At 39.3% G+C, this 23,722-nt stretch overlaps 1 protein-coding gene across 5 annotated transcripts in view; it reads left to right on the top strand.

Annotated features, from left to right (window-relative positions):
* Nucleotides 1-23,722, top strand: part of PTPRZ1 (protein tyrosine phosphatase receptor type Z1) — a 343,724-nt gene that overhangs the window by 274,450 nt on the left and 45,552 nt on the right. For 3 of the 5 annotated variants that reach the window (XM_082256065.1, XM_082256063.1, XM_082256062.1), the window contains 6 exons: nucleotides 7,085-7,170; nucleotides 9,901-9,921; nucleotides 11,789-11,885; nucleotides 14,862-14,944; nucleotides 18,315-18,449; nucleotides 19,538-19,672. In XM_082256065.1, the coding sequence (XP_082112191.1) occupies nucleotides 7,085-7,170; nucleotides 9,901-9,921; nucleotides 11,789-11,885; nucleotides 14,862-14,944; nucleotides 18,315-18,449; nucleotides 19,538-19,672 (557 nt within the window). The remainder of the gene's footprint in view (nucleotides 1-7,084; nucleotides 7,171-9,900; nucleotides 9,922-11,788; nucleotides 11,886-14,861; nucleotides 14,945-18,314; nucleotides 18,450-19,537; nucleotides 19,673-23,722) is intronic. The other 2 variants (XM_082256061.1, XM_082256064.1) reach the window with 1 other exon arrangement.

The following is a 23,722-nucleotide window of genomic DNA, read 5'->3' as shown; positions in this document are numbered from 1 at the left end:
TATATATACACATGCATGTTTTTGAGCTTTTAGATGCACACCCTAATGCAATAGGCTGCGCACCCCTATGATGATATTAGCAATCCTTTGTTTTATGCTGCATGTTTTATTAGTAATATTATAGACACAAAAGATCTTCAAAATAGCGTTCATTCTTCTAAATGTCCTAGTATTCACCTATTGGAATCACTGTAATTTTGCTGTGGCTTTCCTAACATTTTTACAGAACCTATACTTATAATAATTTACTATTTTCTTGAAACTATATATTAACATCATTTTTTTCACTGCATTAGGCTTGCTGTGCAAGTGTAATTTTGAAACTACCTCAAATATATTGCATAGGCATAGCCTATTGGGTAATATTTATTTATTTATTTAAATGCACAGCTGGTTTACTGAGCGAATACTCCAGCGCTTTCATTTAGGTGTTATTGCTTGTTACTGTATTTGAAACTAATTATAAAACACACACCTGCTGCCAGATGCTGTCTTTTAAGTGTGAAAGAGGCATTGCACGTATGTGTTTTTTTTTTTCCATTTTGGCTTACAAGGTAATTCAATTTTAGTATGCATTTCAACTGATCTATGAAACAGAACAGATGGGCACTAATATCATATCAACAAATTCTTGTTATCTTAAGACTAAGTTATTAGGTGGTCTAAATGGTGAACATCTGTTGATATAAATAACAGCTCTGCATCAATCCGTTAATTTGTCTTTGTCAAAGAAAACACTTACTAATATAATACCCACACTGTGAAACAATATTCCATCCAGTTATTTTCTGAATTCTTTCTAATCTTATAAATCACAGACTTGGGCAAAAGCCTTAGTAATTGCTAACATGTATATATAGATAACAGATCATTAAACAATTCACATCAGTGGGATGTGGCCAAGAGCGGCATGTGAGCGGTCGCATCTCACAGGGCTCCTGACCTTGATCCTTCTTTAATCCTGCTCCCAGCCATCTAACCCGGCCAAATCAACTCCTTTCCTTGCCACCACCTTTCTCTGACCCGGCAGAGGCTTCCGATCCCTGCAGCGCTGATTATGTTGACCAGAAAGGCAGGCAAAGAGGAAGGTGCACAGCCTGACCTCCAACATTGCGCATCAGTCAATACCCTAAAAGAGCACTTTGGGGGGCTGAAGAAGGAGGTAGGGTTAATTCGCCAGGATTTACAAAAGATGAGAGAGTGTAAAATGGCAGTTGAAAGCAGGATAAGTGATGTGGAAGATAAGCTGGCCCCACTTGTTAGAGACACTCTTTCCACTTTAAGGCTGGCAAAGGCCACAGAGCTGAGAGCGGAGGACATGGAGAATCGTCTAAGACGTAATAATGTGCGGATTGTGGGGCTCCCAGAGAAAGTGGGGGGGGGGACCCCAGGGAATTCCTGGAACCATTGCTCCTAGAGATATTTTTTAAAGAGTTCTTCACTCCCTTATATTCAGTAGAAAGTGCCTCTGAGGCTGCATCCTTCGGGACGCACACCATGCACTGTCCTGGTTCGGCTTCTAAACTACAAGGATAAAGAAATCATCCTTTGCAAAGCTCGAGAGCACCGCAATATTCAGTATAATGGAGTTAGAATATCCTTCTATCTGGAATTTTCAGCAGAGGTCCAGAGAAGCAGAGCCCGCTTTGTAGATGTTACAAAGTAGCTCCAACATCTCCAAGTGCAATATGCCATGCTTTTTCCGGCCAAACTTCCTATTACTGCCAAAGGGCAAACACACACGTCTGGCCACAGGCTCCTTGAAGTGAGAGGCCCGTTGTCTTCCATGTTTATGTTATTTTTTTTGTTTCTAATTTTTGGTGTGCCTAATTCGTCTCTATTACTGTTTGAGACGTGGACCATCTGTACAATGCTGTCAGCGCCACAGTGGTGTATGTGGGCCGGTAACATTGTGGATCACACTACCCAGTTTCTGCATACATATAGTTGGGTTTTCGCTTTTTGTGTTTGCTGTTCCACAGAAGTCTACTGTACCCCTTACTGCCAGGTGTTACACTACTTGATAGTACTACAAGGGTCCGTTGAGACTATGCCCCACTTGGATGATGTATTTCTAGCTCCCCCCAGGAAGGGGGTGTCTGCAGGCCATGTCAGTCCTTTCCCTCACATTTTTCTGAACACCTACACACCCCCACATGATGGCTGCAGTGCCTATTATCTCATGAAACGTTAGAGGGCTTCATAACCCACTTAAGCGATCTATGTTTTTTTCACTATGCTTGCAGTGCCAGTGTGTTCCAACAAGTGCCGTTGTACTCCCCTCCTTTTATGCCCTTACTCCCTGACTAGTGATGGGTTAAACGCCTGTGTTTCAAAAATATACCTTCAGTGGCAAAAACATTTTTTTTCTTTCTTTTGTGACTCCAGGAGGTAGGTCAAAGAACCTCATATGAGTGCAGGGAGATAAAATCAGAAGAAATCCATAGTGTAATTATATTTGTATTGTTAAAAAAACCTTTTTAAAGCCAATTGCATACAAAACTCTCCTCTTGCATGTAATGACGCCGTTCTGGAATTCAAAAGTCGCGGTTTGCGTTCCAAGGAGCGGATGTGACATAACCAGAAGTATCCACCTGGAGGTCCTGGTGATCAGCACGAATGCGCCAGAATTCTGGTATTTGGGAGACTATTGAAGTGTGAGAGGGAATGAGTTTCTGCCAGAAAGTATTAAGCTTCCATGGAGCTTTTGGCAAGAATGTAGGGGATATCACACCTAAATAGACCAGTAGGGGCGAGTGGTCTGAAATGCCTCTCGGGGCATATGTTATTCCCTGTATTATATATGAAGCAGATGGGGTACAGAGACAGAGGTCAATCCTGGACAATGAGCAATGAGTTTTGGAAAACTAGTAGAACTGCTTCTGCTCAGGATACCTACTACGCCAAGGGTCCATCCATCCCGCTTTATCAACAAATTTCAAAAGAGCTGTACGGCGGACGCCACTCCTGGAGCGCACTGGGAGGGTGTTTTTTTATCTAGATTTAGGTCTAAGTAGAAATTAAGGTCTCCAACTAGAAATAGGGGAATCCCAGGGTTGCTCAGCTGGTAAGTCAATATAACCCTTAATACCGCAGGTTTAAAACGGAAGTGGTATATACACACATGCTAGAATAGGTTTAACCCAAAAAATATGACATAACGAAATTACATATCGGCCTTCAGTATCCACTTGCTTATCAAACACCTGGAAGTCCAGTGTGTGGTGGACCATCACACTCACCCACCTTGAATAAGAGGTATGGGTGGAGTGGAACGCCTACCCGACCCATAAGTATCCCCAACACAACAGCGTGTCCCATGTGAGGTGAGTCTCTTTGAGAACACATATAGCAGGTACTGTAGGTGCTATAACCAGCACTTTAAAGCACTTATTGTTCATGCACATTTTTTGCACTGATTGCACTTTAATTTTTTAAAAAGTATTATGTATTGTAATTTAAATATTACGTTTGTGCACAAATAATAAATAGAGATACATATTTAGAACTTTATGGTTAGACAGCGCTATGTATTTTTATTACATTCAGCTCCAACACGCGGTTAAAGCGCAGACTGGTTCAGAATGTTGGCTACAGTCTCTGACCTCTATATTTTATTATATGTCTGATGTGGAAATCTATAAGGGTTTTTATATTGCGATCCTATTATATGCTGCTGCTTATCGTTTAGAAGGATTTCCATTTGAGGGCTAAGGCCAGATGGGAACGTGATGTGGGGGCATTCGAGGAGGAACAATGGGAGGAGGCTCTACAAGCTGTACAAATGTGCTCACTTAACATTACTCAAAGATTATCACAGTTGTACATCCTTCTCAGGGCTCATCTCACCCCCAGCAATATTCTTTAAAATGGGGGGCGGGAGGACCCTACATGTTCCAGATGTTCAAGGGATCATGGTGACCTCATCCACTTATTATGGAGATGCCCCAAGTTACACCTCTACTGGGGGAAAGTCCTGGATACCCTAGATAAGTTGTTTCAAGTCACTATTCAATGAGACTCTAAACTCCTGGGTGTATTGGACGACCTGCCAGTAGAGGAGGTTACCAAACAGGCATTAGCCCGGGCCTTATTTTAGACCAGAAAATTAATCCTCAGACATTAAAATTCAGCTTATTCTCTCTCGTGGAAAGAGTGGGTTACCGCGATGGGGGGACACATCATGTATAGAAAAATATATCTTCCAGCATAGGGGATGCCTGGACAAATTTCAAGTGGTTTGGTCTCCTTGGTTAGACACACCTGGTTTGTCACCTGTCAATCTAACTTTAGACAGAATCTTGTGAATGCAGTTATATGTGTGGTATAATTATGATTGTAAAACAGGCTGGGCATGTATAAACTGGTACCTACAGTTAACTGAGTAGTTGAAAGGGTACAGGATGGACACTGTAGGGATAACTTTTTCAATACAAGACTTCTTTGAGTTAAAAAAAATTATTTACTGATCTGTTATCTTTGGGATTGACTAAGGTCTGCAAGCCATGACAGAATCCAAAGCCTGGCTATTAACAACACATGTAAAAAGCATTGGTTATATAGGTATTGGGATTCTTTGGGGTTGATTTGCTAAAGTCAAATTGGAAGTTCTCTTTGCAAGGGAAGTTGCACAGGAGAAAAGTGCTACTTCCCTTGCAAAGTGAACAGTTTATTTGCCTTTATTAAATCAACTGTAAACTACAGCACAGTGGCAAAGACCATTAATGACTGTGTGTTGAGTTATTTTGAGGGGGCAGCAAATTTCCACTGTTATACAAGCTGTACACTCACTACTTTTCATTGTAGAAAAGTGTCATTTCTTCAGTGTTGTCACATGAAAAGATATAATAAAATATTTACAAAAATGTGAGGGGTGTACTCACTTTTCTGAGATACTGTAGGTTGTAGCAACTTATATAATTCTGTGGGTCTCTTCTTTTTTTGAATGGGCAGTGCCTATTTAAAACCTGTGTAGATTTTAGGAATGAAAATGTGAAGACACATCATTCAGAGGTCTGCTTCTGTAAAAGTGTCTCTAAAGTTTTAAAATGTATTACCTTAATGCATTCTCTGCATTAAAGAAAATGCATTAAAGCATTAAAAATAAGTGCCTATATTGTTTAAAATCCAATAGGGCACTGTCTTATCTGACTCTGCTCAACTTCAGTTGTCCTGTATTCTCGGGACTCCACCGATAATCAGCGCATTTCTAGAAGCTGATCTGCTGACAGCCTCAGGATTTATTGCTTCTGAGAGGCAACAGGAATGACACAGACTGTGCTGAGGAAGGACAGGTTGGGGAGAGAGCAAACAAAAGCAGAGGTGACAGGACAAACGCTGCTGTCAGGGAGACACATAAGAGTTAAACTTACAAGGATAATATCTTGTCTTATCTTATGTCCCTGATATTCTCATAGGCATTAGTAGCTGTGAACCTGATCACAGTCAGCTACTGCAGCCTTCCCCTCTAGCTGAGCCAAGACACACACCCAACGCTGCAAATGTACACATTTTAATTGCAGAAAGTGATACATAGTTTTTAAGAAAAGGAGAGGGTGTGAGTTATTAATAAGGGAGTGACTGCTCTGAGCTTCAAGAAAGTGTAGCAAACAGCAAGAAGAAACAGGAATTGCTGGAGGGAATTTACAGTGCACACTCGGTGCTCCCCTCCTGGATCCCTACTCACCAACAGTATGATATGAAACAGCTTTTAGTGCTTCCTATAGCACAACAAATGGTTATGGTTATCTTCCTTCTCGTCTTGTCCCTAGGTTCAGCAGTGCAGTTGGGATAGATTATAGCATTTCGCCCCTCCCACTGAGCTTCTGAAGACGCCCAGTGGGAGTGGCGAAATTAATAAAGGCGGGGACCGATAGGTGACGTCATATCCGGTGGTTGGAACGCACGCCGCCGCGGTGTCCACCACGACTATTACTGCCTATATATCGCTTTTATCCCATAAGTGTATTCACTTTTATATTTTAAATAAATGCAACATTTTACGCTATGAGCACTCCCCTCTTGTTTCTACAACATATGTTGTTGGGAGCCTGGTAATGGAGAGAGCAGGAGGGACATCCTTACCGCATGCTGCACTACAGAAAATACTATAATTCATCCCAACTGTCCTGCTGAACCTAGGGACAAGAGGAGAAGGAGGATAACCATAACCATTTGTTGTGCTATAGGAAGCACTAAAAGCTGTTTTATATCATACTGTCGGTGAGTAGGGATCCAGGAGGGGAGCATCGAGTGACACTACATTCACCTATAAAACGCATCAAGCACTGGCACTTTGAAAACACTAAAAGACTATTTATTTATTTATGCACTTTATATAATATCATGTATTTGTGTTGATGAATTGATTATGCATTATTTATGTACTGCACTATATCGAATATTGTCCAGGTATTGTTTTATTGAAGAAAAAGTAAAAATTCTGTTTTTGTTTTTTTTTCTTACACATGATTGAGTATTCTTTGCAAAGTAAATTTTCCCTTTGTTTCACCTCATTCACTAAAATAATTAAAAAATCACTTTGAAAAGTCTGTGTTTTCTACTCTTTAAGTGAATCAACCACATTGTTCCCAACACCTTTGGGCATCCACACTGTATAGCAACCAGGCCTTAACTGGTTAGAGTCCCATACATTTGTACACCTTTGTGCCTTCCTTCTGACCAAAGTAATTCTGGTCAGAAGGCTGTATTGTAACCTATCAGGAATACCCAAACGTATAAAGTGCAGTCTGAACTGATAGAATATACCCTATTAAAGTGATAAACACATTTTCTCCTGGAAGCTGAATGAGTACAATGTGGACCAACATTATTTTTATGGTTAGATAATATTTCTTTGGAGTAATATAGTCAGCTTTAGCTTTGCTGTATAACTAAATTAAACACTAGAACAATACAAAACGTAGGCCCTCCATTGTGCAATGTAAATTAGAATTTGGTAAATTATATCCATTTCCATTTATCCTTTTTGTTCAATAGTTGTAAAAATGATGTACATTTTTTTAACTTGTCTGCTACATCTGCTGATTGATGCTGGTATTTTTTTTTATAACTCTTATATCAGATGATGTTGGAGCAATACCTTTAAAGCAATTTCCCAAACATGTTCGTGACCTGCATTCAAAGAATGGATTTGCAGAAGAATTTGAGGTAGGTTTTCCTGTGTTACTTTAGGTCTAAAGGTATATTTTAGCAGTGAGAAATATATCTAGTTTTATGGTTTTAGGGTGGAATGTTCCAAGCAAGGTTAGTACACCATTTTTCTTATATATGTAAAACATTTTTAGGAGCATAGAGTACCAGTATTATAATGCACCTCTAATGAAGTGTATCCCATGTTCTTCTGGCTTCTGACTAGTGTAAAAATCCTTCCCTGAGTGATACCAGATACTTCCCCACAGCTATGATCTTCCAAGGCTGTAAAGTTGAGAGGCTGTGGCTGCAACAGTGAAGGCTTGCACCACTCACCCTCCCTTTCTTGTCTCCCCAGCCATACACAAATCTCCTAGTAAGGCGTTCTATGAATGGAGGTGAGAATTCCTATCATTCATCTGCCCCACCTTCTTTTACAGAATGTCTTGCATTCTGGGAAAATAATACTAGTTATTTAGAGTTGTGTGAATGGCCGAGGGGACAGGAAGGGGATAGCAAGAGATTCAATTCTTCACAGTCACGGCTGCAGCTTCTCATCCTTGCAGCACAGAAGGATCACAGCTCTGCTGAGTATCTGGCATCACTTAATGGAGGATTATTACACTAGCCAGCAGAACATGGGACTTTTTTCATTAGAGGCATTATATTAGGCTGGTGCAGTACCCCCCCCCCCCCATTTTTTTTTCTGGACTTCAGCTTTGAAGTGGAAGTTTAGTCAAAAAATTAAGACCACTTCTGACTGGCCTCCTTTGCAGGTAAAGCTATGAAAAACATTAAAAACAAGTGTCTATACTGTTTAAAATTCAGAAATGAACTAGCGCACCCTGCTCTGCACATGCTCAGTTGCTCTCTATTCTCTGCACTGTGCCTAAAATCAGAGGCCAATCATCTGACTGCTTTAAGATTTACTGTTGCTGAAGGGGAAAGAAAGCAAGAAGAATGAAATAATGTGCTGAGGGAACACAGATTAGGGAGAGAGGTGACAGGACAAACTCTGCTGCAGGGAGACACAAAGGAGATAAGCTGGCCATACATGGATCATAATTCAGCAAAATTCAGCAGGGATGGGCCAAATTTCCATGTATAGGCAGGCTGGTTGTACAGAAGTCAATCAGAAGTTTTTTCCTGAATTATCAGTGCTGTTTGCTATAGCTGGCAACTCTGATCAGTGTGTTCTGACAGCAATGAAGGCTCCACGCCATCAGAACACAATAGCTCAGTAGGAGTGATTCCCCTATCGAGGGTGTGGATGGGGGAATCAGGTCATTTGTTTTCACGCAACCTGCTGGTTGAATGGAAAAAGATGATTAATGTATAGCCAGCTATAAAAATTTACAAAGATAGTGTCCTATCTTATTTCCCTGATATTCTCTCCCTTCTCCCTCATCAGCAGCCTGTGAACATCATCACTGTAATCACTGCAATCTTCTGTCAGCCTTCCCTTTTAACTTTGACAAGACATACCTGTACAATCAAGGATGGAAATATACATATTTTAATTACAGAAAGTGACTTAGTTTTTGAGACCAAAGAGAGGGGGAGAGATTCCTATAAGGAAGTGACTGCTCTGGGCTTCAACAAAATTAGGGTCTCCAGCAAGAAGAAACAAGAGCAATGCTGGAGGCAATTTACAGCACACACTAATTTTGGTAGCATAAGCATAATAAGTTCTTTAATGTTCTAGAACATTAATTGCTATCCGTCTGTTACGGGTAAAATTCAGCTTTAAGGAATAAAACAGTAGAAACAATGAAGATGGAGTAAAGCTTTCAAAAGGCATCCTATAACAACCCAATGTCATATTTTCATACTTTTATGCAGACTTTATTAATGTACTGTATTGGTCATTTATACATACACATAATTTATTTTTTCAATTTTTTTTTTTTAACATAATCATAATCTTTATTTTATGTGGGAATAAGATAATTCACTGAAAATCATTGAAATGTGTTAACTTTTCACAAATTCTTTTTGAAAGAGACCATACACTAAAGTGTCTTTTGAGTATGACAAACATATATAAAATAACTCAGGCTCAGCCATATTATATGAATGCCTGAGAAAAAAAAAATTAAAAAAATAGATCTGCTGTTGCTTAGCAAATCTTTTGTGGTTGTTGTCCCATGGTATATGAATGATTCTAAGTTTTCAGTCTACCACATACCCAAAATATCTGCTGTTCACCTAAAAAAAGTTAATGTTCACTTTGCAGATTAAATGTTAGTAAATAAGTAGAAGCTGTCCACTTTGAACGCCCAATCATGCTAGCAAAATTCTTCTCACAATTGACTGGTTATTCAAAGTTAACACAGCTTCATCTTTTTCACAAACAATCACTTTGCAAAATGAACATCCACTTAGCTAGATGAACAGTCTCTTCTCTCCAGAGTATCACTGAGGCTTTTCAAAAAGCCATTCAAAGAGCACAGCGTAGTATTATATATCAACCAGATTTTGGCTGACCAAATTCATATCACTGAGAGGTCTGTCTGGTTATTGCAGACTACTTTTATATAAAATGCGTTCTTTACTTTAATAAAGAAACCCATAAATCAGTCAGATCATTCTCAAACCAACCAGTACCTGTGTATGGTCCCCGCTTATTCTCCCCAGAAATTTGGCAATAATTCTAACCAGTTATGTTTCATTTAACGTTTTTTATTCATTCCTCTTTATGTTTGCATTGTAAAATTTATGTTATTTTTTCATTCATTCCCTCATTAGACTCTTAAAGCATTTTATCAGGTAAGAGAAATTCAATGCAATATCTTGGAATAGAACATTATCTCAAACTGATGCAGTGTGTCAGAGTACATAGAAAATAATTTCTGTCGTCTTACATTTAAATGTGCAAATGCGCCACAATTTTAAGGCCTAACTCTGCATTGGAGTGATATAGAAGCACCATCATGTTCTGTAGGCTCTATAGTAGCAATGAAGACATCTTCTATTAGGTCAGGTCCTCCTATTTTATGTCCCACAGGGGTGTATTTACCAAAGCTGGAGAGTGCAAAATCAGGCTCACTTCTGCATAGGAACTAATCAGCTTGTAGCCTTAGCTTGTTCAATTAAGCTTTGGCAATGCAAACTGGAAGCTGATTGGTTTCTATGCAGAAGTGAGCATTATTTTTCACTCTCCAGTTTTAGTAAACCCCCCCCCCCCCCCGCTTTAATTAGTCACATGAGACAGACATTGGATAAGGAAGAAACTCTGCTCACCTCACATGCCTATATCTCCCCTGCTAAATAACCTAGAGTTTACTCCAGGACTTTCTCCACATCTCTTCTGGGAGAATAAGAACAGTTGTGAATAGGAGACTTTTTCATCGGGAGAGAAAATGCATTCTTTAGAATATGACAAAACTGCAGTGCAACTACCTTCTCGGAATTAGATTATCTCTTATATGGGGAATAAACTTGAAAAGATCAACCATCCGTTATCTTTGACATTCTTTGAGAGCTCTTGTAAAACTAGAAACCAAGTGAAAGGCCCTATTTTAATATATAATTCTTAAAATTACCCAGATAGGAAGTGTTCCTATATAGAACACAGGGAAATACACCTCAATATCTCTTGGGAATTATCAGAGTGGCAAGATATAGCCAACAATCTTTCAAAGACATCTATTGCACATTTATAATGGAATCTAATTACAAAACGCCATTTAGTATCCATTTTGGTATATGGTCCCAAATAGGATAGTTTATATTAATTCCCAGGCCTCCTCGTGGTGTTTCCAAAATTGTGGCCAGGAAGGCACAATGATACATATCTGGTGGCAGTGCACCAAGGTGACTAGGTTCTGGATCAGAGTATTTAATTTAATTTGTTCAGTAACAGTCGTGAACATTACCAGAAGCCCAAAGATTGCTCTATTTCGGAAAACTGATAAAAATATTCTTAAAAAAAGGAATCGCTTGATCTCCTATATGATTCTAGTCGCTAAAATAGTATTAGCATGTTGTTGGAACTAGTCAAAATTACAGTTTGACTATATCAAACATTAAACTTGATCTTGATTATTGATAAATTGTCTTGCACCCTCCACAATACCTAGGGCAAGTTTGACAAGATTTGGAAAGCATGGATACAATATTTATCGGTGGATGAATGAGGTCTGGGAGGCGTTACCCTGGCTGATCTTGACATTCCCTCTTTTCTTTCTTCCTTGTTCCTTCTTTTTCCTTCCTTTTCTTCACTATCTAAACGGACATGGTCACGGGTAACTTTTGCTATATTACCCTTTGTTTCTATGTAATTTATATTATCATTACACCATACTTAACTCTTTAGGATGACTCACCTTTATGTTTATACTGATGAGAGGAATATTTTGACTGGGAGTCATAAACATATGTTGATTGCTTATACATGGCAATTTTCTACTAACGCTACTTTTGCACCAAGATGTAACATCCCTTGCCAATGATTATATTGCTATGAATTTTGTTTTTGTATGTCACTTGGTACAGATATGCCTTTTTGGATATCTTCCTGACAGTATAGTGTCGATAAATATACTTGTTGTTTCTTGCACTATATGTGTATCTGAAAAACCAATAAACGGATTGAAATTAATTGTGAAAATGTTAAATTTCTGTTTATTTGCAGGAAGTTCAAAACTGCACTGCTGATCTGGGAATAACATCTGATATCTCAAACCACCCGGACAACAAAAATAAGAACAGATACATAAACATTGTAGCTTGTACGTATTTAATGATTGTTCAATATATACCACTACAATGTATGGGTTTTCAGTTGGACATCAGTTGACCTTTTACAAACACAAATTAGCGGGACCACTATTTGTTATATAAAATAGCATGCATAAATATCTTTGCAGAAAAAGGATATCTTAGGTTTGTCACCTTAGATAAACTGACCTATTTATGTGACATGAGCTAGCTAATATCTGATCAGAGAAAATCTTAGATATGACACCACCAAGAAGATAGATAATGGCATGCAAAGAAAGAATATACTTAGTCCCTTGACTACATGTTCTATTCAAATATGTATGGATATTTTAGGCATATATCTCATATATTCGTCAAACCTTAATGACTACCCCATAGTTCCAAAGTGAGGATACTTTCAACTACCTGGCTAAATCACTTCCAATTTCTGTACATTTCCATAAAATCATGCCATTTGTGTTGGTTATAATGTGGAGACTGAATAAACCTATTCTGACAGATCTGAGCTCAAGGAACAATTCATACTTTACAACACCCCTCCATCTCCCCAGTGACCCTGTGGGAGGCACAACCCTTGTATGGGGTTGTACCATTGAAGGAACAAATTATTATGCCAAAAAAAAAATGAGTCTAACATTATTACTGCAGTTATTGAACTGCATATATATTAGAGAATATCATAATGTTTTGTAGTCTCTGTTGTAGACTACTATCTTTACCAATTAAACATGCCACATCCACTTTTATCTGTTGTTGCTTTTTGAATTAATGGGCATGTTATATGTGTAGTTTTGTAGCAGCAATTTGTAGCAACTACAAAATGGGAAAAAATTAAATGTTGTGAAGCTCCATTGCTAATTATTTATACATCATGTGGAGCTAGCTGCAGAATCCCCAAATTTAGTAACTATTATTGTTATCCAAAGTGGCTGCTGATGACACTGGCACACCAGATATTTAAAGCTACCTAGAAAAGTATTGTATTCAGCTACAACTCTATAGCTAATTACAAAAAAAAATCTCTAGGGAAAATAAGAGAGACTGGTGACTGCTTCAGATCTCTGCTACAAAGTTGCTAGTGTGACGTGGCCCAAACACAGAACAAACATTTTGCATACAAACCCTTAGGCCTCTGTCACACAGGGCGGAGTCCATTTTGATCAGCAGGAGATCTGTCTGCTGATCCCCTGCTGATCAAAGCAGAGCAGGTGGATGACAGGTCTGTGTTTGCTCAGTTTCTGCAGAGCAGACACAAACAGAGCCCGCCCTACTCTGTGAGCAGCTGGGTATAAATTAACTCTACTGCCCACACCTGACTGTCCTCCAATCTGATCCACCTACACTGAGGGAGAGAGATCCCTTTCCCTTTATTTTTAGTGGATCCGATCAGAGATAGGTACACTATAAAGTCCATTTACACCCGCCGGTCTATAGGAGTGAATAGACTGTCCGATCAGGTCCGCCTGAAAAACTGACAGGCAGGTCTGATCAGAAAGGTCATGTGAAAGGAGCCTTAAGCTAGCCATAGATGAACTGAATTTAGGCCTGTTCAGCAGGGACAGGCTGAATTGCGATCCATATGTAGCGATTCCTGTTTCATTGTTAGATCGCTTTCTGTTGAACGGGAATGTTAGAAAACTTTTGTCGATCAGCAACTGCAGCCAAAGCAGTCCTGCTGTCAGAATACATTGTTCTGGCAGGGGGGGTTGGGAGATTTCTCCATCCACCTCATTTTTGTGGACAGAAGAATCTGTTTTGTTTGCAAATATATGCATAAGTCACAGTGCCCACGCCAAGGGACCTCTGTATATACTGTGGTCCTAACTCTAAATTTCCAGAGCCTCCATATTAGGAGCACATATAAGAATAGATAGATTAAGGGCAGGCATGCCTGGAGAGAGCCCACACTTCCTTAAATGCACAGGGACGCACCTAATGCCCAATGGCAGCGAAGGAATCCCGTGCATCCCTGCACCCAATTCATCCAATTGTACAAAAAAGTGGCAACCACCCCAATCTATAATTGGTCTTTGCAGCAAGGTGCACATGTAACTGCAATGCACATCACAAACAAACAAAAGATTTCCCAGCACACTTACCGACCAGCCTGCAAAACAACTGAATTGGCTCTGTCTAGCAGTTACACAAACCAATTCAGTTGTTTTGCAGGCTGGTCGGTAAATGTGCTGGGATTTTTTTTTGCTTGTTATGTGCACCTTGCTGCAAAGGCCAGTTATAGATTGGGGTTGTTGCCACTTTTTTGTATGGGCGATGTCATCATATTGCCGTGTCCATCTTTACAGAAACATTGTCAGCCAGGAGATTGTGCTGACAACACCAGTATGCTTTACTCACTGTTCCAACTATTCTCACAAGAGCACTCAAATGCAATGAAAAAAGGCAGTAGACCCAACAGGAAGAAGACATGGAAGTCATCGGTAGTTCATGACTGCAATGAGTAGATTAAAAAAGGTTAGTCATCATGTATGGTGGACTTGCCCAATAGTTCAAGTGTTATGGAAGCAAGTATATGATATGTTAACCTCATTATTAGTCAATCGACTCCATGCTTCCATATGAAGCACTACTTACGACTCAAACCCAATGACCTCTCGAAGTATCAATTCAGACTAATGACACATGGTTTGACTTCAAACAAACAATATCAAAAGCCTGGCTGTTTGACTCACTTTTTATTGTCTGAGATTAATAATAGGCTTCACTTGGCTTTCTCTAATGAGAAATTGATTCTAATGATACTAATAATATGTTATGTTCCTCTATGATATGATATCAGTACTGTGGTTATCCGATTCCCTTTATGCTCTGTAATTTCAGTAATAAAAACATTGAATTAAAAAAAAACCTGTTATTTAAGATATTTTTATAAAGTAATAATGAATCACAAAGTTTTATTAGTAATGATGATCAGAGATATATTGTTTGTATATCTGCATAATACTTTATGTTTTTTTTCTTGAAAGATGATCACAGCAGAGTTAGGCTTTCACAAATGGGAGATAAAGATGAAAAGGCGACTGATTACATAAATGCAAATTATGTTGATGTAAGTAAATTAGCAACACATTTTTGCTTATAGTTAGATATATTCTATTTTGCCTTGATCTGTGTATTGCACAACTATTTACTGATTCTTTGATTAGTTATCTTTAATATGTGCATTGGAAGGAGGTTGTCATGATTGTACTATCCTGATTTGTTGTTGAAGTTAGCTCCTGAGCTTTACATTACATTCTATAAACATCATTTGAAATGCATTCATTATATGTGCATATGGTGTCTAAAAGGATTCTTCCATTGCACTCAACATTAAGAAGCTGATAATGACATAATTTCTGGGCATCTTAATCTGACTTTCTGCAACAATATATTCCTCAATATAGTTGGGGGGAGTACCGCGCTTTAAAGTGCTTAATACAACATAGATAAAATTATATACATATGTGAAAAAGTGCCAAAGTGCTTCTTAAATATAATATTCAAAAATTATGTGTCTCAATGTGTAAAATAAATACAATCCGATATAAATCCTTCAATTAATATAATAGGTGATAAAATGGACTAAACTAAAATTCATCTTAGTAGAACCAACTATATCAATACAATATATAGTGAAAAAAAGTTATAAATCCGTGACCTTTTCAAAATTAAATAATGTGCTCTAAATAGGTGATATCCAATAAAGTGCTGAAGTGTCCTTAAAATAATTATATAAATATATAGTGATCAACAAAATCTTCTTTATCCAAATTTGGCATGCAGGTGCTCTTTCGTGCGGTGCCCACTAGGTGTCCTAAGCGCTCACCTCACTGCTCCTTAAAAAGAGCCTTAAGTTGTATGCCTCAGTATGCTGTTCCTTCCTCCTTATTGGCATATATGTACCATTATGAATCCTCGGTTATATCTCCCTTGTATAAACAGCTATATTCCAGGGGATATATGCGGTCCTTTATATCTCCAAAAAAATCAAATTGGGCCAAACATGGTGAAGTACGTCCCATAAATTTATTTAAAAAAAAAGTAAGAGTAACACTCACATTGCTTTGCGTCTTGTCTCTAGCATAACAAACATTCCTTTGCCGATACGTCACTTCCGGTTTGGCTATCCTACGCGTTACGCTGCGTACCCACGCAGCTTCTTCCAGGGATCCCTGGAAGAAGCTGCGTGGGTACGCAGCGTAACGCGTAGGATAGCCAAACCGGAAGTAACGTATCGGCAAAGGAATGTTTGTTATGCTAGAAACAAGACGCAAAGCAATGTGAGTGTTACTCTTACTTTTTTTTAAATAAATTTATGGGACGTACTTCACCATGTTTGGCCCAATTTGATTTTTTTGGAGATATAAAGGACCGCATATATCCCCTGGAATATAGCTGTTTATACAAGGGAGATATAACCGAGGATTCATAATGGTACATATATGCCAATAAGGAGGAAGGAACAGCATACTGAGGCATACAACTTAAGGCTCTTTTTAAGGAGCAGTGAGGTGAGCGCTTAGGACACCTAGTGGGCACCGCACGAAAGAGCACCTGCATGCCAAATTTGGATAAAGAAGATTTTGTTGATCACTATATATTTATATAATTATTTTAAGGACACTTCAGCACTTTATTGGATATCACCTATTTAGAGCACATTATTTAATTTTGAAAAGGTCACGGATTTATAACTTTTTTTCACTATATATTGTATTGATATAGTTGGTTCTACTAAGATGAATTTTAGTTTAGTCCATTTTATCACCTATTATATTAATTGAAGGATTTATATCGGATTGTATTTATTTTACACATTGAGACACATAATTTTTGAATATTATATTTAAGAAGCACTTTGGCACTTTTTCACATATGTATATAATTTTATCTATGTTGTATTAAGCACTTTAAAGCGCGGTACTCCCCCCAACTATATTTATCTGAATTGTGTAGGTTACCAATTTTAGTACCTGCGGCATTAAAGGTGTTATATTATATTGTAGACAACAATTAGAGAGACAGCGCGAGAATTTCACCAACCCTTTATATTATAATATATTCCTCAAGATAAGGATAACATAACACTCTTTACAAAACTCCTCCTCTTCTCCGAATGGTCCCATAGCAAGCCATGTGCTATGGGTACATCTGTGCCAGCACACTTCTGAGCCAAGCTGTGCGCATTAATAGACACACACAGTGCGGCTTGGCCACACTCCCTGCTCCCTCCTCACAGAATTTGACAGACAGCCTATGGCTCCTGCTGCCCTCAGGGAAGCCTGTGAGAGCAGGAAGAGAGGACAGCAGGGCTGTCAGCAGGAACAGCTGTGGATTGAGAGTTACATAGTAGTTGAGGTTGAATAAAGACTATAGCCCATCTAGTTCAACCTGTGTAGGTGTGTGTGGACGTAATCATTTCCCATACCCCTGAATGTTTTGATCCTTGAGATGTATGTCCAAGAGTCTTTTAAACATAGCCATACTCCCCGCAGTTACTACCATTTGTGGCAGAGAATTCCACAGTCTTATAGCCCTTACAGTAAAGCACCCCCTGCGTAGCCTAAGGTTAAAACGCTTCTCCTCTAATCGCATTGTATGGCCTCGTGTCCTCATGCAATCCTTGCGACGAAATAGTTTTTTTTCTATGCCGAGATCACCGTTGAGGTATTTGTAAATTGCTATCATGTCCCTTCTCAGGCGTCTCGTCTCCAGGGAGAATAAATCAAGCGCTTGTAAACGCTCTTCATAATTAAGGTTCTCCAATCCCCTAATTAGTTTAGTTGCCCTTCTCTGGACTCTCTCCAGCTCCATCACATCCCTTCTGAGGACTGGCGACCAGAACTGGACAGCATACTCCAGATGCAGTCGGACCAGTGATTTGTAAAGTGGTAGGATTATAGTTTTATCAAGAGTGATATTATGTAAGTGTTTAGGGGTGGGGGGAAGAAGAGCTGTGGAAACCTTTTTTTACCTTAATGCAGGGAATGCATTAGGTCAAAAAATGTTTTGCCTTTATAATCACTTTCAGTGCTTAAACTGCAATATCCTATCTTTGTAGCAAGTTACAAAGTCAGAGGCTGAAGAAGGGACTGATCTTTGTCAGTCATTTGTGAACACAGCCAAGAACTGCACAGATACAATTATTTACATGAATGTGTCATCTCTGAGCCAACATCTCAGTCTAGGTTGTAAATGCTGAATCTGGATGATGCCTGAAAAAAAGATGGTTTCATCCTTCTGGGGAGAAAAATGCAGATTAAGGCATTGCCTGAAAAGTACTGTGATCTCTGTTAGAGGTAGTATATACCTGTAAATGTTATACTTTCATATTACATAGCGTGCATGCAGGTAATTTGAAAAAACACATGTGATTCTAGGTCTCCTGTAATGAGTGACTGTGCAAAATATTTCACAATACTTGTTTTTTCTTGTAGGGCTACAACAAGCCCAAAGCATACATTGCCGCTCAAGGACCACTAAAGTCAACTGCAGAAGATTTCTGGAGAATGATATGGGAGCACAGCGTAGAAGTTATTGTTATGATCACCAATCTGGTTGAAAAAGGAAGAGTAAGTCAGTTGAAATGTCCTTAATATGTGACTTCACGCCAATCTACCTTCCAAACAAATACATAATCTGCTAACACCACAATGATATAAATCATGCAATATATATACATATAAATATGTGCTGTGCTATATGTGCATCTACTATAACCTAAGAAAGAAAATAATTGTATTGTGTTATAAACAGCATGATAACTCCTAGCGTGCACTTATAGGCTCAAGGACTTTGTACAGATATTCCATGCCTCCTTACTCTGCCCTATGCATTATGTCATAGATGACTTCATCAGGAGCAAGAATAAAGAGACAGTATCTACTTCTTTATGCTTAGTAGTAACCATACAAAGATCCAATCACTGGTGTGCAGTCATGTTGGAACAGGAAGGGGCCATCCCCAAACTGTTCCCACAAAGTTGGGAGAGCGTGAAATTGTCCAAAATGTCTTGGTATGCTGATAACCTAAGAGTTCCCTTTACTGGAACTAAGGGACCAGGCTCAACCTCTGAACAACAACCCCACACCCTAATCCCCCCTCCACCAAATGATTTTAACCAGGGCAGAAAGCAAGCTCCATAAAGACATGGATGAGCACATTTGGAGTGTAGGAACTTGACTGGCCTGTACAGAGTTTTGACCTCAACCCGATAGAACAGCTTTGCAATGAATTCGAGCACAGACTGCGAGCCAGGCCTTCTCTTACAACATCAGTGCCCGACCTCACAAATGCACTTCTGGAAGAATGGTCAAACATTCCCATAAACACACTCCTAAACCTCGTGGACAGCCTTTCCAGAAGAAATTAAGCTTTTTTAACTGCATAGGGTGAGCCAACTCAATATTGAACCCTATGGACTGAAGCATGGGATGCCATTAAAGCTCATGTGCGTGTAATGACATGTGTCCCAATACTTTTGACAATATAGTGTACATACACTGTATACAGATAGGCATTTTATGTTCTACGTTGCTATGAGGTGAGGGGGGCTCTAAATCCAGATACTTTCAGATGTCTGTTAATCTTGACATAAACAGCAAATGGTTGGACTAATTATTTCTGATGTCAAGTAAAAAGAATGTTGTTTTTTTTCCAGAGAAAATGTGACCAGTATTGGCCAAGTGATGGCAGCGAAGAATATGGCAATTTTTTGGTTACACAGAAAAGCATTCAAGTCCTGGCCTATTACACTGTGCGCATCTTCACACTTCGGAACACCAAGATCAAGAAGGTTTGTTGTGTTACAGCATATAAATCTCCTAGAGTAGAGTATTAGATCAAACAAAGTAGGCTGTGTATAGATATGTAAATATACTTTAAATATATAATGTTGGGTTTCACAGATTCACACAGTTTTAGGCCAAAAGGCACATAAAATTTCCTGCCTGGGTTCCACAGCTGCTGTCAACAGCCACAATTGAAAATATGTTTAGAATCACATTTCTCTGCTAAAAGAAGGGACAGAGGATGGAACAGGGAATTGGGCAAATAGCTGAAGTGTATTTACTGGGCTGACGGACATGTGCATCTGCACTGAATGATGATGTCACCCTTTTCTTGGTGCCACAAAAGTACTGGAATACAAAATATGTGTTCCAATATTTTTATTATAGGAGTATTACCTTTTTTCACCTGCCTACATGACTGCAAGGGTAGATCAATAGACATACTGTACATAACAAGCAAGAGGCAGATGACACATCTGTCTAGCCCATGAAGTGTTAGGTGTGTTTTGTTCAGTGTAGACTTCCTCCATTCCCAATGCTGCTGCTGATTCACGGTCTCTATGCCGCTCCTGTAATTTGTGTGATCACTCCGCTGTGCAGGTGAAGGGAAAACAGTGCCTCCTGACAGTCCAAAACCCAACTTCCAAGATATAGAGAGCACACACCCCCAGCACCACTGCACCTCTTGTACAACAACACTCACCTCCAATCATCTTCCAACACTCTGCCACCCTTTTCCAACACTGCTGACTTCAGGTCCCCCTTCCACCTTCTGCAAACACTGCTTACCTCTTTCCTCCTCTGCAACTGTCTTCCAACGCTGCTTACTTTTGCATTCCCTGGCACCCAAATACTCCTTCTTCAGCAACCCCTGACTCCCTCTTTCAACACTGTTCATCCTGGCAAGCTACTGCTGAGACTTCCAACTCCTGATGTGTGCACAGAGATTCTAGCTGGTTGTAAAATGTCACCTCTACTGCTGTGCCTACAACCTCTTGAGCCCTGAGGATGCCTGTGTATCAGCCAACTGTACTCTGTGCAGGCTTTGCCGCCTCTCATCAGCCACCAAGCGCCAATCCTTTCCCTTCCTGCAGCAGCTGACACATGACCTTTCATGGTAATTTAATCGACGGAAATATTTTCATCATAGTTTTCGTCAGCTGCATGTTCTCAGTAAAAAGCTAAACAAAAATAAAATTAGAATTAGGTCAATTGATGAAAACTGTGATGAAAATCAATTCCAATTTTCGTCAAAGAATGAGGGCGGAACAAAAATGTGAGGGAGGTATGTGTATTCACCTGAACTTCCGCTTTCCTTGGAGCTCCGCCTGTCTGTCAAAGCTTCAGCCCCCTGACTATCGCAAGCTGTATTGGCTGAAAGATGCAGGCTCCCATAAATCCTTTCCCTTTCCTATGCAGTTCCACATATTGCACTCATTATCACTATCTCTTTGGTGCCCTCTGCTGGCCTTTTATAAATTGGCAGCACAGCCCTAAATAAAAGCACAGTTTAGAGTTTAAAGATGTATTGTACTATTGCACTACCACATAAGAATACCGTAAGTAGAGGGCATCTACTAAGGGGCTGAAAGGAAAAAAAATTAAGAAAAAGAAAAAAACGTAATATTTAGCGTTGGTAATATATTCAGGTAATATGTGCAGTGGCTTTACAGCAAATAGAGTTTACAGGGTTTTTTTTTTAAATATTTTAACGGTTCACTTTTGCTTCTCAAAAAAACAATATTTTTCTTTGTTCATGAAATGTGGTTTTATTTATAAAGACGTTATATATCACAATGGTTAAATCTTTGTCTATGTTCAAACCTTAATACCATAAATAATAACATGTTATTAGATTTTTACTCTAGGAGTATATAATGAGTTTAGCAAATCTAGAGAAATGCTTATACAATGCATTACAATTTAAGCAAACCATTCGATTTTAGTCAGCTAAAATGTACTGGAGATTTTAGTTAACTGAAATACGACTAAAACTAAAACAATTCAGATGACTAAAATATGACAAACTAAAACAATTAACCACTTAAGCCCCGGAAGATTTTACCCCCATTCCGACCAGGGGGTATTTTGCGATTCGGCACTGCGTGAATTTAACGCACAATTGCGCGGTCGTGCGACGCTGTACCTAAACGAATTTGACGTCCTTTTTTTCCCACAAACAGAGCTTTCTTTTGGGGGTATTTGATCACCTGTGCGATTTTTTGATCACGCGCTATAAACAAAAAAAGAGCGTCAATTTTGCAAAAATAGCAATATTTTTCACATTTTTTTATATGAAATTCCCCCCAAAAAAAATGTAAAAATCAAAATTTTTAAAAATTTTCGGCCAATTTATTTTATGCTACCTATGTTTGGTAAAAAAAAATCGCAAAAAGCGTATTTTGATTGGTTTGCGCAAAAGTTATCGCGTTTACTAACAAAGGGAAAGATTTTTGTCATTTTTGTTGTTTTTTTTTTTAACGCGTAATGGCGGCGATCTGCGATTTTTTTTGCGGTACTGCGACATTGCGGCGGACAGATCGGACCCTTGACTGACATTTTTGACACTTTTGGGGTTACCAGTGACATTTCTACAGTAATCAGTGCTATACATATGCACTGTTACTGTAAAAATACACTGGTAGTGAAGGGGTTAACTTTATTTGGAAGGGAGGGGCTGTGTGTGTCCCTAGGGGCGTGGTTTCTACTGTGATTGGCTGTGGCTCTAGCTGTAAGGACACTGATCAACGGATCTACATACCAGATCCGTTTTATCAGTGTCTTTGCAGCGAGGAGAATGACAGGCAGTTTGTTTACACAAGCTGCCTGACATTCTCCCTCTCCCCCGCCGATCGCCGAGTGACCGGCGGACATCGGGTCCGCTGGTCACACGCGCGGGGGGGTCCGTGACCACGCGGGAGCGGGAGCGCGCCCCGGGGGGCGCGCGCTCGCTCCCTAGACCCTCACAAGCAAGCAACGTAGCCCTACGTTAGTTTGCCTGTGAGGGGCTGACCGCCGACGTAGATAGTCGTGCGGCGGTCGGCAAGTGGTTAAGATGACTAAAATATGACTAAAAATAAAATGGCATTTTAGTCAAAAGACTATGACTAAAACGAATTCAAAATTTGACGTCACAATTAATACTATGATCAACTGATGCTAGGGGCAAGCGACAAGTGCAGAGTAGGAACTGTCTGTCACAGTGATGGACAGCACATGCTACAGCACCCATTGAAAGCAGGGGATGGGGACAAACTGCATCTTGTATTGAATCAATAGAGGACACAGCATTTCAACTTTTAATTCGGCATTTTGTCTGCATCAGCCAGCTCAACTAACTTCGATTGGAACATTGAAGGTATGACATTGATATGGAATATTGTTGGCTGAAAATTGATTGCATCAGGGAGAGTCCTGCATCCACACTGTGTGCCTGCGGGGCTGCACAAAAAACACACATATGGCTAGCATTAAACCACCTTGCAATTACATATACTGTATCTCTTGATGAGTTATTTGCTTGAGTTTTCTGGGTTAGCATATTTACTGTGACCATTACATACTTGTAGAAATTTATATTTTGAAGAATGTAGCAGAAAGTGGTGGAACATAATGGGGAATTATTGTTGGGACATCTTGCGGTTACAGTATTATAGACATATAAGAATGCAGGGTCTCACCCATCCTGTTTTTACAGCAGAAATTGAGATTTGCATATAAGTTCAGCAACCTAAATCTCTGCCTCTGCTGATCATTTTACCATGTAGTTTTCACTGAAGGTAAACTCTTTATTTCCTTTCCACACCCATGTAATTGGGTAAAAATTGATTCAATTTATGTGCTATTATTAACATTGCTAAGTGAACAGCCCCCACTCCTTTAGTAAATCAACTCATCGGTTGTAAGGGATGTGTTGGCAGCCCACTCCTTTACAACCAGCTATACACAGTTTGTTATGGAGAAAAAAAAATGCTTCTGGAAAAAAAGTCCCTGACCCTTTCTAAAAACGCAGCAGCTGAAAAACGCATAGATATGAATGTGTACCTTAGGAAACC

This window comes from Pelophylax lessonae (genome assembly GCF_965119305.1).
Source record: "Pelophylax lessonae genome assembly, chromosome: 4".
NCBI lineage: Eukaryota > Metazoa > Chordata > Amphibia > Anura > Ranidae > Pelophylax > Pelophylax lessonae.
This window is presented reverse-complemented; position numbering and strand designations above follow the sequence as displayed.